Source organism: Ambystoma mexicanum, chromosome 1p (genome assembly GCF_040938575.1).
Source record: "Ambystoma mexicanum isolate Mex_15411 chromosome 1p, UKY_AmexF1_1, whole genome shotgun sequence".
Lineage (NCBI taxonomy): Eukaryota > Metazoa > Chordata > Amphibia > Caudata > Ambystomatidae > Ambystoma > Ambystoma mexicanum.
In genome coordinates this window covers 1,321,514,337-1,321,531,026 of record NC_090921.1, presented here as the reverse complement: position 1 = coordinate 1,321,531,026, position 16,690 = coordinate 1,321,514,337, and the positions used below count along the sequence as shown (strand labels likewise).

Below are 16,690 nucleotides of genomic sequence, written 5' to 3'. Positions count from 1 at the left end.
TGCACTTACCCAGAGCCACCTTGCCATGGCTGCACTTACTTACAGCCATGCTGCCCTGATCACACTCCCCCTTCTCTCCCTTGCACTTCCCCCTCTCCATCCCGCTGCACTTCTCGTTGTTGCACTTGCATGACCCGAATTACACAAGGCCTAGTAGGATAATTTGTCTTGTACTCCCTTGTCTTGCTGCGCCTAAAAACACTTGTGTACAGGCGCGTTATAAATGCCATATCATATCATAACTGGGGAAACAGGCCTAGGAAATCCAAATCTGCTCTTAGTATAGAATTTGTTTTTACTTTCACATTTTCTCAGACAGTACTTTACACACATGTGCATTTCAAACCTTTCCACCTTGTTCCATACATCAGTATTGACATGCTGAGCAGGGATAGAACAATTAACATATTTTCCAAAAAATTGCATTATGCATCTATCACTATCTTTGCCAAACTGTGGAACATCTGTAGCTCATAAAATCATATGTATATGTGGAGCTCCATGAGGCTGGTACTCTTTCCTCCTAAAGTAATGTTCCATCCACATTGCCAAGTGGACCATTTTCTTTATTGTATATAAATTGTAACATTGCTAGCAATCGGTGATGGAAGAATCTAGATACACTGAAAGGGTACATGGCACCCAATACTGCTGGTGTCATGTGCAGTTTATTTTATTTATTCGTATTTATTTTATTTATTTTTATAGTGCTTAAGCCCATAGGTGTCAAAGAGCTGAAACATACAACAAACAGACAACAAATAAACATGTTGAATAGCAACATACCAAGATAGACATTAATCAGTAAGATTAGATATTTTGTTTTTGTTGGATTACTTTGCCAACTCCAGTCTGCAAGATCATCCCAGCCCTATCCTGCACAACTTAAAGTCACAAACCCAGTTGGAGGACACAAGTATTGGAGCATGCATTGAACCTCATAATATCTCTGATACCAGTATTAGTTGATTCCTATCATAGTGACAAGGATATTGTTAATTTTGGCTCCTTGGACTTAATTCTTTTATTTTACCTGTTGCACCATCTCATTTGCAGAACTATTTTGAAATGTAGTTCCCGTTTTAAGTGTATGAACAACATAATAGCACTGTGTTGAAAAGTCACTTTCAAAGAGTAAGTGAAAAATGTATTCAATATTGTTGCTGAATCTTGACTCTTACAAATAGATAGGTGTCCAACAATATACCGAGCAAGAAATTAGGACTTTCAGGTCATCCAATCTGCCACCTTCAACAGTGGGAAAAGCATAGGGAAACAGCACGCTTCTAAAGTATTTTCCCACAAACTGACTGGTGCACCTGTTGTTGGTTTCATTTGTTTCATTTGATATAATTCAAGACTATCACCCATTACATCTCGTTTGTGTAGAGGAAGAATAGTGTAATGCTCATACAAATTGTTACCTTCAGCAACAGGAAGAAACTGAAACAGACCTTTACTGTTCTTGTTTATTAATCCAGCATCAAGTATGGACAAGTCTGTTACATTCAGACTTTATACAGTAGATTGTGATTGACTACAAACTCCAAAGCTCCCTTGACCTTTGCAATATCTATAAGCTGTTGCCAAACTTTTTTGTACTTTGTAGCAACACCGTTCACTAAAACAAACAAACAACCAATCATTAATGTGACGGTTCACCCCCTGAGCGTTCACGCTGTCTTGCAAATTGGAGGCAAATACACAACTTTGCCTTTCACACCTTCCACTAATTACTTTTTAGTGAGTATTGATGTCTTTGTAGTCTAACAATAACCTGAAAGGGATGAACACTTTGCCATGCAATCCCTCAAACATGTTCAAATTTTGAAGCACAACAGGAATTTCAGACACCAGCATGTTGTTCAATATGCTTCTTGTAGGAATATATTCTCTTTGTAACACACTGAAACAGTATCTGCACACAAATAGTGCATCACTTGTACTAAATCGCTCCTCTACAAACAAATACAGATATGGTTTCTTCCAAACATTATCTCCACAGTCTGTTTTTTTGTTTTCTATGTACACTGTATAGCCTTGTGCTCTTTCGAATGTGCGCCAACAGGACACGCAATCATACTCAGGTTTCCACTTGAAGACTCAAAAATTGACATTCTTTGACCATACTCATGAAACATTTGAAAAGATAGGATCATCAAGGCCCCTTGATACAAGAGATTCTTCTATATGGAATTCATAATTGTGATGAGTGGTTTTTACCATCTCAAGGGTATAAACTAAAGTTTCTACAGTTCCAGTAGTCAACACCTTATTTAACAGTGAAAGTGACATACTTGGCGTTTTGCACTCATACAGATTCAGAAGAAGATAACATAGTTTGCTATGATGTTTATGTGGTGAAACTGACTGTCACATCTCCCTTTCTCAAGACAGGCCAGAGAGTGGTAGAGAAGTACAATTCTTTCACAGACTTCACTATGCTGCATCTTAATTTGTCATTGTACATTTTTATTTGTGTGTAATTATTGTACGAATTCCTTTACACGAGTCCTTGCTAATAAAACACAACAAAGTACATGTCCATACTACATTTTCTTTTCTTAATTGTATTGAACCCTGGCCTAATGTATCTTCTTCATCTGATCAGGATTTTCAGATTTCTTCTCTTTTGGAAATCACATTCCCTTTCACTTCATATCCTGTCCAGCTTCTGCAATAGCAAGAGTTACATAGCATTTTTTTTATGTAACTCTCTTCTGTATGTGAAGTGTGTATCCACTCTCCTCCAAACATATTACAATAGTGTTCTTGTGTAAGTACATGAATTGATTTACTTTTTCTTACAATTCCTTCATGATTTTTGTCAACTTTTTTACATTTTTCAACACTAAAATGAAGAATTTCCTTTTCACATGAAAAGCATTTGCAGCGATTGACTCTAATTTCTTTTTTTGCTAGACACACCTGACAGGAACACAATCTAATTTCATACTTCTCCAAAGATTTGAGAACACTCGATAGTAAAAACCTTTTTATGCAGTTTCCTATTTCTTAACAGTAAAGCAGTACTAGGTTTTCTTTTTTTTAAACAATCTCCTGCTTCTTCATTAACTGAAATGATGTTCATACACTCTTCCTATTCACAGTCTTACTTGAAATCAGAGAAGTTTCACTGTGTTCAGTAGTTGACATGGCTTCTGTCTCAAATTATATATTTTCCTATGCTTGCTCTTTGCCATACATTACCAAATTACTTTGATTACAGCTTTGTACAGAACATGAAAAATAAGCTTCAACATATTCAGATATTGAAAAGGAATGCAGTTGAATCAAACAAATGTCTGCATTTCCAAGACAGGAGTGAATCGATTGAACATTTTTTGTTAGCATGCCCTTGGACCGTCCCTATAGAAGGATGTACTTTAGGCTGAAATTCATTTGGTTTGGTATTGGGTCAGCCAGCAAAACAATGTCAGTCTGTAGAAGGGCAAATGATCCCCGTGATGTGTTTGCAGTAGTCAAATATATAGCCAGATCTTGTTTGAAAAGAACTGCACTCCTACAACATTTGCCTTCAGCGTTTTTAAGAGTTGGGTATTTAATTGTTTGTTACGTTTCTTGTTGTTCTGATGTGCGACCTGAGTGTCAGTGTATGGTAAATTCTGCAAATGAAAAATGTAATCACAAGTAGGAATACCAATGCACTTGCACTTTATATTTTGGAATACTGGAGTTTTAGGCTCATTGTCATATGCAACTATTTCGATGTTTTTATAGCGATTTATTTTTATCTTATTGTGTTGTATATATTTTTTGTTCCTGACATTTATGGTGCTCAGTCAAAATAAAGTATTTGACTGACTGACTATAGAAACTTTACTTCCCTGTAAAAATAGTTCCTTTCTTCTGTTGCGTAAAACTCATTGCTTTGAAGGAATTCTTAATCTGTACTTCAGAAAAAAACATAATTAATACTTAAACTTCAAGACCGATGTACACACTTATGATACATTTAATATACAATCACTGTAATGTGTGTAATGAAATTGTTTATTTGTAAAGCACTTAAAAACAGGTGGAGTGCTTCAAAGCACTTCAAGGCAAGCAGGGATAAAGGGAATACAGTAATAATTCATAGGCCTTGATGTTTCTGAATGATATAAACCGAAAAACTAGCATACTAGGCCTGACAGCATTTCTCCTAGTGCAAGTGCATGAAGTGTTACAGTTTTGACCCATCTAGAAAAGGGTGACAGAAAAAGGTGGGTGGGGGTGGAGAGGACAGGGCAGACAAACCTACTAGCCCTAGTACATTTCGGTAATGCATGCATACAGACAGAGGTGCGAAGAAGAGGGGTTTGGGGTGGTAACAAACATGTCCAGTCTAACAGGGGCCTAGGTTGAGTGCAGTGAGGTTGCCTCGCTCATGTAGCGTGAGCAGAATGTGCAGTAATTCTGAACATAGTGCAGTGGCCCGGGGACAAGTGCAAAGACTGGCAGGGGGGTCTGGGATCTGTAAGGCTCTGTAGGTGAACCAGGCAACAAGTCAGCAGTACTGAGCGGCATTAGGGAGGAGAAGGAGGAAGGAGGGGGGAGAAAAAGAACAGAGGTTAATAGGGGAGAGGGAGAGAGAAGAAGGAAGAGAAGAGGAAGGTCTTGAGGAGATTCTGGAACTTAAGGTTCTTCCGGCTCAAGACAGAGAGGCAGGGTGGCTGTTCCAGAGGGAGGCACCTGCAGAGGATAAAGATCTACCACCAAATCTCTGTTTGTGAAAGCGGCTCACCTGCAGAGGAGGACGAGCGTAGGCCCCTAGAGGGAGAGTATGGAGGAAGAGAGCGTTGTAGATAGTGCGAGCCCTGGCTCCAGAAAGCCTTGTGGATTATGCAGAGGGATTTGAACTTGATCCTTGCAGCCATGGGGAGCCAGTGGAGGGATTTCAGCGCCAGAAAGAGGCGTCCCTGGGCTTGAGGCCAAGGATAAGTCTCCCGGTTCTGTTCTGGATGAGTTGTAGAGGACGGAGAGAAGAAGTAGGAAGGTCGAGAAGTAGGAAGTATGCAGTCAAAAACTGTAATTAATGAAAACAATAAAAAGATTCTAAATACTTGTAATTGAATACAGTCTAGGAGCTCCTAGCTATTAGATATGGTTACCACAAAATACTATAGTTCTGAAATAAAAACGTACACTTTATGCATGGTACCTAGTTTTCACTTTCTGTATTACGTAATAATTTAATGCCAACTGTAGGACACAAACAATCGCCTGCAACACAGGTAGGCGGCACATATCATAAAAGAGGGGCACATAGCTGAGGTGTACTGTTTGTTTATACACCCAACCCCTTCAAGCTCCATACAAACCCATTTACCCATTCACACCCGTTAGCTCCCACCATCCATTCAAAATGCATCTTCCTGGTAAGTCTTTCCACTCAATGCTTCTTTCTAGTGGCGCCCCCAGAAATGTTTTATAGGGGTGGCCTGATGAGGCCACAGGAAATCTTGGGGTGGCACACCAAAACAAACACATAGCTGAATTTCAGGAAATCTAGTATGCCGATGTAATATATAGTCCAGTTGAAAACAATGTATATATGATCGTTAAGGAACTGCATGTTGATATAGTTTCATTTATTATTTAACTGTTAACTAATTAATTGATCTGATGCGCATAGACTAGTACCAGTACAGTTAACATTTTGAGTTCCACAATCCTGTTTGTGTGAGACTTGTCCTAGGCCTCAAGCCCTGGAATCATATCTCTCCTGAAATCTCTTCATTGGCTCCCAGTGGCTGCAAGGATTAAATTCAAGACCCTTTGCATTGTCCACAGGGCTTCCTGGGCCCGAGTCCAAAATACCTTCAACTCTCCCTCCGTAAATACCTTCCCACTCGAGCTCTTCGCTCCGCCACCTCCAACTCCATCAGGGTCAGTCGCTTCTCCAAGCAATGAGTTGGTGGAAGATCTCTTTCTTCGGCTGGGGCCTCCCTCTGGAACAGCCTCCCTGCCTCTCTGAAACTTGAGGAGAACCATCTCTGGTTCTGGAAGCACCTCAAGAACTTCCTCTTTGCTTCTGCTTTCTCTCCTCCTCTCCCCTGCTGAACTCCTGGCTGAAACTGCACTGGTCGCCTGGCTAGCCTCTGATCTCTGGCCCAGGTCCCGTCCCCGCCAGTTGCACACCTGCACTGCTCCCCTGGCAACCCTTGCACTTGGGGGCTGTTTCTGTATCCCTACAGTCCCCTACCAGCACTTGACACTTGACGTCTGCACTTACCCTTGCACTTGCCACCAGCTTGCTGCACTTTTTATTTATCTATTTCTTTTATTTTTTTTACTGTTGATCCCATGTACTGCACTGCCCCTCTCCCTTTTCCCTAGCACGTTCCCCCTCCCCCTGTCCTGCACTTGCACAATCTCAACATCATCTGGCCCAGTAAAATCATTGTCTCTGTCTTCCTTCTGTTCCCCCTCCCTTGCCTCGTCGCGCTTTGAAACACTTGTGTATAGGCTCGTTATAAATGCCATATTATATCATATCATTACAAATTCCACCAGTTTTTAATTTTCAGTAGCCATGGCAAATGCATTTCTTAGGTACTGCTGTGCAGATGTTAAGTTAGCCATTGATGGTAGCATCAGCAAAAGGGTGTACATAGCTTATCATATAGTAGCAATGCCTAACTAATGTGTGATAGTTATACATATTGGGAAACTGTTTGCGTTGCCAACACTTTTTAATTTACTGAATACTATGTATAACATCCCTGTGGGTTGCAGCTGCTTTATATGGAGTGTATGAAGTAGACACCCTCATGGGTATGCATTGTACATGCTCCAAGCCATGCAAGCATGACAGGGAATGTGTTCAATTATAACTGAACCTACCCCAAAATATTCGTAGGAATTTGTTAGATGTGTGTCAGAATTGCAATTACACACTTCTCAACATGCAAGTAACCTATCACTAGAAAGGACTTCAATAGAAAAACGTTCATAATGAATTATTATGATTGCACTATATCCATAAATTATAACATTGCACTACTCACCATCTAGGCCTTGCTTTCAAATGTATTACAAACAAAGTGTGCACCTCCCTCAACCTTCAAGAAAAACAGATCTTAAAAAACACTAGCAACAACCATCACGTAATTCGATTATGCACAGACTTTGCACTTGTATATAGAAATTGTCTTTAAAAGGAAATAATGTACTGTGGAGGGTCAGAAGGATGTGGACCCTTTATTGGCACATGTACTTGTTTGTTAAATAATAAGAAAAAGGCCTAACTTTCCCTATAGGCAGATAGTGAATATTGTTAAGTGTGCCTACCGTGGGTATAAGATTGTTGGTCAGTTAATGGTGTTGCCTGGCAGCAGAATCTAGCAATGACTGATATGCACTATTCAGTCGATTAGTATAAGCTAGGGTGTATGGGCTTGTTAGGTTTGTATTGTGCACCTAGGATTCCATAGGTCAACATATTTTACTCAGACCTTGAGTCAATGTTTTGTTTATTGGTTTAATACCAGATCAATTTGGGATTTTAGGTAGTGCCAAAATTCTCCATTTGGATTCACGTTCAATTGTTCCGTCCGTACCCAGGCTTTGTAAAGGCACAAAGCTGTGTTTAGGTACCACCATTTACAAGTGTGACATAATTAGTACATTCCTGCGTATTACTTTCAAGCATATACATTGGTCATGCATGCTGTTTTGGTTAGTTATGACTTAAATACAATAGCTTTCTTGATAAACATTACTTTTCTTACTGTTGCTTCACAGTAATAACACATACATATTTTATACAGTATTGGTTCCTAAGTTCTTGAACAGCTAATGGGTATACAATGGTTAGTAGCTTTGCAGAGAGAAAGAGGAAAGGATAAGAGCAGAAGGATGTTTGTTAGATCAGGAATAAGTCTATGATTACTGATTCACTATTGTCATGTCACGTCATAAGGTCTGTGTCATGTCTTACCTATTATCCTAAATCAGTTTCAGAAAATCTTCTCTCTGGCTGTAGATCCTTTATTTGGTCTTCAGCTTTTAGCCTTAACAATGCTTACTTAGTCCTATAAGACGGGTGTCTTCTCTGTTAGGGTAATTCTTATTCTTATTCTTATTATTACATTAGTAATGTTTTGGAGCATGTCCTGTTAGTCATATCATTCAGGGGGTCACATCATTACTTATCTATTCTTCATTTTAAGTTACATTTCCATAGACTTGTTTAAGTTCACCTTATTGGTTCTAATGTTTCCGCGATTGCTCTGGATTCTTTTAGGATCGCTGTGTTACACGTGTTGCAACATGAAGAGTAGACAAGCGCATGCAAGCCCCTGAATGGAACCACCAGCTGGATGGTAGCTGTTTCCATGCTACACTTTGGGCAGAACGCTGACTGATAGCAATGTAGGATGTGGAGTTGTTCCATTCTGGCGAGTAGTTGTATAGCAACTACTTTTTCCAAGATTTTGTTAATAAACAGGAGTTTCGTAATGGGCTGTGGTTCACCAGGTCATCTATATCTAGGGTTGTTTTTTTTCAAAAGGGGTCTATGAGACCAGTTTTGAGGCTATCAAGGAATGATCCTTCTGCGAGGGAGGTATTGGTCTTGTACCCCCATACTCTTATGGAAGTCACAGTATAACCACGGCTCCACTTCCAAACTGAAACAAAATTTAAATGAAGACTTCCCAAACAAACAACCCCAGCTATACGGTCGATGCACTATAGTTAGGGTGAGTAGCATAATACATAGGCAACCCGGAAATGTATTTGCTAATAAATTTTGATTTGCATGATGGATTTGGCTGATAATTTAAAAAAAAAACTGTTGGTTACGGTCCCCCTCCCCACACATACAGACTGGAAATTTCAGGAAAGATTAGCTAAAAAATGAAAACATTATTAAGAAAGCAACAAAAACACAATTTTCGGCCTACTCCCATCTATTTCCACATAGAGAAATAGGCAAAGTTTCTATGGAGCGCATGTGAGAAACTGCTGGATGGAATTGGGCCAGATAGGAAACAACTTGTGCATGAAGCATTGACTTGATTTCCGGCAGGCGTTTGGGGTTATTTCGTCCAGTAGTTGTTAAAATATTTGATGGGGTATGGGGTGCCCCCTTCTCCCAACATAATAGCTATATATGTGTCCCAGAATGCATCAGAGTGGCTGACAGGCTTTTCAGAAATGAAAAATCAGCCAATTTCGCCAAAATGCTATTGCTAATAACCCTTTCAACTAGCTGGATGGATTTGTAGGACATTTACAAAACAAAATGTTTGTCAAGGCCCCCCCCCAACTGCACATTTTGGAAACAACAAATTATACAATGAAAAGGTTATTAAGAAAACAAAACAGCAATGTTTTAAGGTTTTCATCCCATTCATATTCCCATCGAGAAAAAGTGCAGTTTTTGAACAGCCATAGTGCAAAAACTGTTGGGCAGATTTAGACGAAGTAAGAATCAATGTGGGCTCAAAGCATTTACTTAATTTCATTGACTGGTTTGGTATAAATCTATCCAGTAGTTTTTAAAATATTTGACAGAGACATAGGGCTGCCCCCTGTCCTTAATACATTTATGTATATTGGCCTTGGTGCTTTGCAGCAGAGAGGCTGAGAGGATTTTCTGAAATTAAATTTTGACTTTTTTTTGCTCGATGTGAGTGAGTACCACAATATTACTGGGAAAAGTTGCAAATGAAAGACTTTAAAATGCTATTTGGAGGAGGAAAAGGGATGCCTTCAAACTTTGGAATTAACTCCCCCATTGACGTTACAGATTCTAATAACATTCTCGACTTGATAAAGACACTCACAACTCTTCTCTTTAAGTAGTCACTCCTCTGGGTACACTGATTGTTTTGATCCACAGCGCTTAGATGGCCGGGCCATAGCTACTATACAAACAACCAATATCAATAGCAATAGCAATCAAATTAGGCTAGAGGTTGGGAGTGGGAAAGAAGACACCATTTGAAGTTGGGCATTTTGGTTAGGAAGCTAGTTATGGGTAGAACATGTTTGGTTTATCAGGGGAAGACTACACAAACCTCAGGAGATTACAGTGGCAACGCCGGAAGACTCACTCTGAAAAAAATGTGTGTCACTGCAAAAGCAATTGAGTGGAGTGGGTGGATCTGGAAAAAAGAAGGGGGACACATGTTGAGTGCATGCAAGGACATGGAAGGCTTTTTAATTTGGAGCAATTTGTTCCCATTATCACATGAATCTGCTAACAGCTACTCTACCACAGGAATTTCTGTTATTGGAAATGATTACTGTGAAATTATCATTGAACATCTGCAGTGCCTACATTTACTGGACAGGGGGTAATGGGTGTTTGATAACAAATTAATGGTTTGGCATGGACTGTGGTCAGGGCTAGTGGGCCCAAAAGAAAGATATTAGTGTAAAACCGCACAGAGGCCACGGCCGAAGGCCATAGCTAGTGAGACCTCAACAAACTATGCAACATGTTCAGCCATGGCCAACATGTGCAGTGGCCACGGCTGAAGGCCATGGGTAGTGGGCCGCATTGTCAAACTGCAACTCTACCTCAGGGTGGGTGAAACACTTTGGCCCCCCTGAAAATATATCTCAGGGCAGTTGTGCACTGTGTTACTGTGTTACTGCAAATAGGACATACACGACAAACCAAACCAAACATTAAGAAACGACACGAAATGAGATAACAATAAAAACACTTTTATTCATGCACTGCTATGCATGATGCAAACACAACTGGCAAAGCAAATTTCTAACCGTCTCTGCATGGGTTCTAACTATAATGCAATAATGCAAATCTATAATGCCACTACAATGCCAATAACAATGCATGCCTAATAACAACAAATGCGGCCTAATAACAATTTGCAAGCGTCAGCATTTCTCTCTCTCATCAGCACACATCGCACTCTCTATGTGTGTGCCTATCTCCCCTTCTGCCAGTATGTCAACAACCCATCTCTAGTGTGTGCAAATCTCAACAACTCAGCTACCCACTCAACAGCCCTTTACACCCCTTTTTTGCATGAACTGCAGGCAGCCCCCACCGTTCTGCATCGGGCTGATCTCAAGCCTCGCACCGGGCCCCTTTCTCCTTTCCAGCTCCCTCTTCCAGCCAGGGCTCTGCACAGCCTCGTACAGGCCCCTTTCTTGGCCTCTAAGTGGTCTGGTCTCCTGCCAACTCTCTGACAGATCGATCTCGAACTCTGCTCTCATCTGCTCTCCCAGAATGCTTCCCCAAGCTGCATGTCAGCCAAAGCTATCCGATTCTGCTGCAACCAAAACGCTTCTCCAAAAGCTTCTCCTTTCTCAATGCAAACCTCACCCCTGGATATACTATTCAATGACTTACACCCATCCCTATGGTAACATGCCAAAACTCTCTTAGCAAGCATTTCTCTTTCTGTCGAACCAGCATTTCTAAATCCAGGCAAGCATCAGACTGTCTGTCAACGTCAGTCTTGTACTCTCTAGTTCAGTGTGTTCTAGTCATCGCGACATCTCAAAGCAAGAAGGAACCTCTTTCAATATTATGTCTATCTGTCAGCATCTATGGCCTTCTATGCATTACAAAATCATGCTACAATCCTCTCATTCAGCTCTGAGCTTCAGCTAAACTCCTTCTCTTCTCCACCTAAATCCCTCACTCCCTGTGTGCAAGAGCACTCACTGCATTAAAATGCCTTCCACCTTTCTGTCTGTCTGCGCTGTCTGTGAACAAGCCTCAAGGATGCATTCTTTATGCTAGGCCAAAAGCTACGCCCTTATCTGTTGACATTCTTCAATTCACAGTCTACCATAACAATCCTTCTGCGTACAAAGTGGAGCTGCTTCTCTGTCTCTCAATGAAATTGCTTCAGAATGCCAGTTTCATGCATTAGCGCCTAACAACATTCACTCAAACCAAAGCGCTACATAATGTGGACTCCTATACATACTAAGTGCACATTCATGTGTGTGTCTAATTGCCTACATAATAACATATGTTTAAACACGCCTCTTCATATAACAAGCCTATTTATCTAGAAAATGCATACAAATGTGGCAGAACAATATGGATAATGGATAACTAATGTCACTACTCAGAATGAATGATGGATGAATCAATCACTAAATGAGTAATGAATTACTAATAATAACATACCAGGCCTCTTCATATATCTGGTTTTACAGCATAGAAACCTATTGATGTAACATGTACAGTTTTATGCCGAAGGGCATGGTTAATAGGCCCAAGAGAAACTATACTATAACAAAACCCTTGAAATTCAGTAAAAAAACATTAGTTAGGAGACAGGTAAGGTGATCAGATTTAATGCAATGAAAAATCTGAAATTCAGAAATTACATTTCAAGCAAGTCCCCCTTAACTATGTGCCCCCTGTTGCACAGTGTATGAACACAATGATGGCATCACAGATGGCATCACTGTAGACATGACTATTTATATCATGTTAGGCAGAATCACATGTAGTACCCTTTGGGAACATAAAGACACTAAACTACATGCAATTAAGAATACAAGTATCAGTACAATTTCACCTTTGGTACAAGCCTGTACTACACAGTTATGTGGTAGCAGTGGCTGAGCAGCCAGACCTATCTCAAGAGTTGAGTGAGAAGTAGAACAAGTTACACATAGGACCAACAAATACAGTGATTCAAACAAACACTTACTCAAGGTTTCTTGTTAAAAGAATATACATCTATTTACACAGTCAGTTTGGAAACATTACACAAGCAAGAGCAGCTCAATATCATATACTAATAAACCACAAATACACAACCAATAAGTTACTGAACAAGTTCAGCTCCACTGAAGTGGGAGCAAAATGGCACTTCAGCTACTTTAAAAAGGGGTAAAAAGGCAAGGTTATAAGAATCAACAGCACAAATACTTTCATAGGCAGGGCAAAGGGTTTTGGTTCACTACAACCAGCAATTCAATTTAATAGGCCTGGGCCAAAGTCAATGGTTCAGAATCTTGTATAGGATAGCACAGTTCTGGTAGTAAACGGTTAAGTATTTGCCATGCATCTGAGAAGAATTTGGTCAGGCGAAAAGTTAGATGAATGTTTAGGGAAGGAGAAGCCTTCGAAGTTGGGAAAGTTTCACAAACTTTCTCGGTGGTCGAAAAGATTTCCGGACCGCGTTTGCACAGTACCTTTAAAGTGAAGAAGAGCTGTAGCTCAGGCAGTTGTTCCTGGCAGTTCGAGCAGATCACACTATTCCTGAGCTTCAGTCATGGGGACAAGAAGGAGGACATCGGGAGGTTCCTGCACTGCCCAGGGATGAGGCCACAAGCTTGGCAAAACGTCAGTTTAAGGTGTGAGTGCCTTAAAGTCCACAATCTGGTTTCCCTCCCCCTGGCTATCCGGAGTTCAACAGCACTCTCACTCTGAAGAAAATTCGACCAGGATGGGGACGGTGTCCAGGTGGCTTGCGAGTTGGTTGTTCTCACCAAACTCAAGGGAAGAAGTTAACCTTGAAGGGCTTCTCTGTCAATAGAGTTTCAGGCAATTTGGACCTGCAGCAGGGCTTCACCGGTTGTCCAGGAGTTGCAGCAGTCCTCTTCCTTCAGCTCGTCTTCGGTTCTTTCGTTCCATTGGTCGACTCTGCTTTCCAAGTCCCAGAGACCTGCTTTTAAACAGTTTTCCCCCATTCATTCCAGCCTGGCTGTCACTCACACAGCAGGGTGGCTGTCGTCTGGCCAGCCAATCACACCAGAGTGCATTCAGGTCTCCTAGGAGACTAAGCACATGGAGTTTCGGGCACCTCCCTCACATCCTGTCCATCCCAGACACTCAGGCGCCAGAGGAGGGCTTCAGCACTGAAGCCCGCCAAAGGCCAACAAACAAAGGGACCAAACCTGGTTTGGCGCGCAGAGACAAACACAAGAAGGACCTTTCCTAAAAGAAATGGCAAAAAAAGTTGACTGGAGTCTGTTTTTACAGATAAGTCTTGGGCGCCATCTTGAAAAACATGGCTGACCCGATTTTTAGCTACCGTTGTTCGCGGTCGGGAAAAATCATGGTAGTTTGATCTAAAGCACTGCCATCAGCCATTTAAAGTAGGAAAGGGTAACATTTGACTTTTACATGAGTGTTTTGACTCAGGGGAAGCTAGGCAACCCCTCCAGCACTCTACAGGAATATAGTGTGTGCTGGGTCTGTAAATTTAAAGAGACTAGTAAAGTCAATTTAACTTTACATGCTCTAGGAGACAGTAGTCAGTCCCAGAGAAGGTATTTAAACCTTGGGAAGTCAGAAAGACATCCCTGTGTCACTGCACTTAGGGTGTTGTGTGACACACAGAAAAGATGATGCAATGGAGTTGTTTTAAAACTCCACAACCAAAGAACACAAAAGTAAAACACATCAAAATACATGGAAGAGTGGGAAAAAGGCTCACACTCTTCCCAGGTAAAACATCAAATCCTAGAAATCCAGCAAAGTTGCTGGGGGTCTCAAACGGTAAGGGAAATTAGCACATTCTTGAGAATTCTCCCTAACACATCATACATGACATCGAACTGCTTCTGTTGCACCTTCGAACTGGCTTGCCTCCGTATCGTACCAGGTCGAGCATATTTGGCTCGAACAACCGGCTTACCGCTGTAGAAGACTTGGAACTGCTGCCACTCGAACATCGCATTGGAACTGCTGCCACTCGAACATCGCATTGGACCATCAGGCTTACAGCTTTCAACAGATGGACCTCGAACCGCTGGAACATCGCGTCACAGTTTAGCCACTATTCATCCTTGTACTCTTGCAAAGCAGATGTCATTTCGTCACACTGACATGGAGTGTTTAAGTGCTATTGTGATGTGAGGTGGTCAATAGGTATGGGTATTTGGCATTTGATGTGCATATGTGTGGTAGCACAGACAGGTTCATGTGTGCAGGATGTGGACTTTGCACCGATATTGGTCATGGAGAGTTTGAGTGAGGGGGTGGTGTAACTGGATGATGTGTCTGTTAGAGTAGGACTAGAGGCTAGAGCGGTTGTTAGGTGTTTAGTATTGACTCGGAAGCTGGTGTGCTGATGTTCCTGTAGGAAGATCTAGTATCATATCTTACCTTATTGCTTTTGTTGGGCAGATTTGTGGTGGTTTAATTGAACTTTTCTGTTTTAAGTTTGTTAGGTCTCTTCCTTGCTGCCATGGCCCGCATGTAGCCTCTTTGCAAGTAGTGCTGTTTTTTCCACAGCTGTTCTAGCTCATAGAGTGTGCTTCTGCTACCATAGACTGATGGTTTGTTTCTTCTTAAGAGGTGCCTGAATTCCTACTGTGTGGTAAAATCCAGCCGTAAGTGCTTTCTGGAAGGTCATTGCGCAGTTTCAAAGCCTTCCACCCATTACTCTTGAGTGTTGCATGTGGGTCACAGCGGAGCCACAACAGTGCAGCAGGAACATCAGCACGTTTTGTCTTGATAATACATTTGTCAAGGTTGCAATATCCATTATGTATGCACTTCCATCAATGGTGTCTTTTATTATCTACTTGACTTTGTTTTAGGACAATGAATGAATAGCTGCTTGAGAATTGCAAACCAAACAGTATTGCTATCGGACAGTCAAAAATGAACTGAAAAATTCTCAAGGTGTTTTCTTAGCGCTCAACTAATCCCAAAGGTCTGACTTTTTCTGCTTTCAGATCAGAACTCGGTGAGATTGGTGGGAGGCCAAGACCGCTGCTCTGGGCGAATTGAGATTTTTCACGGATCCCAGTGGGGCACAGTGTGTGATGACGAATGGGATCTCAGAGATGCCACTGTGGCATGCAGGCAGCTAGGATGTGGAGCACCCTTATCGGTCTACAGGAAAGCAAAGTTTGGACAAGGCACTGGGCCGATTTGGCTTGATGATGTCCACTGCACTGGACTGGAATCTTCGTTGGCCGAGTGCAGAACGAAGCCCTGGGGAATCAGCAACTGCAAACATATGGAGGATGCCGGCCTTGTTTGCTCTGGTAAAGAACAACGTAATCCTAATATCTGTGCTATCAGCACTTGCCAACCTTACCTTTACCTGCAGTGTATTTCCTGTGATGAAACCTTGTTATGCATCAATGCCAGTAATGTACAGGGCTACAAATACAGAGGAGCTATTCAGGTCCACAAAATGGTCTTCTTCAGAAAGATTCAAACAAAATGGATGATCACGCAACTTTTGTCTCTAGAAGAGGATTGGAAGGTACGAGGAAGGATTTAGAGGGGAGGGACACTAACTGGACGGAACCTGCAGGGCTCGAGCGTGCACCAGTGTGAGTTCATCAGCATAGAACTGGGCCTGATTCATGGAAGTGTTTTATAATGGTGCAATCCCATAGGAAAACGTTCCATGAATCAGGAAGTGTTCGTAAGAATAACTAGATTCAGTTGGTACTCAATTGCCTAATTACTATCACACATTTTTATTTCATATAGTCTCTTTCTTGTTACACCTTCCCCTTTTGCATTCCCGTCTTCTCATTTTTCCCTATTTCTCTCTGCTGGAATATCTCCCTCTCACCCCCTCCTTCCTGAGCTCCACTGTTTTTACGCCTTTCTCTGTTTCTGATTTTTGGATATATACACTACATGGGCATATTCCACCAAGGGATTCTGAGTGACATCTGGCAGACAACGAGTGCAAAGCTCAAATTGTGTATGATGTCACTGAGCTGTGAGATGGGATATGCCCAGTATTTGAAAGCTACCTTG

At 41.4% G+C, this 16,690-nt stretch overlaps 1 protein-coding gene across 4 annotated transcripts in view; it reads left to right on the top strand.

Moving 5' to 3' along the window:
- Window positions 1–16,690, top strand: part of LOC138453575 (scavenger receptor cysteine-rich type 1 protein M130-like) — a 500,179-nt gene that overhangs the window by 138,295 nt on the left and 345,194 nt on the right. For all 4 annotated transcript variants that reach the window (XM_069606566.1, XM_069606582.1, XM_069606572.1 and 1 more), the window contains one exon: window positions 15,643–15,957. In XM_069606566.1, coding sequence (XP_069462667.1) covers window positions 15,643–15,957 — 315 coding nt within the window. The remainder of the gene's footprint in view (window positions 1–15,642; window positions 15,958–16,690) is intronic.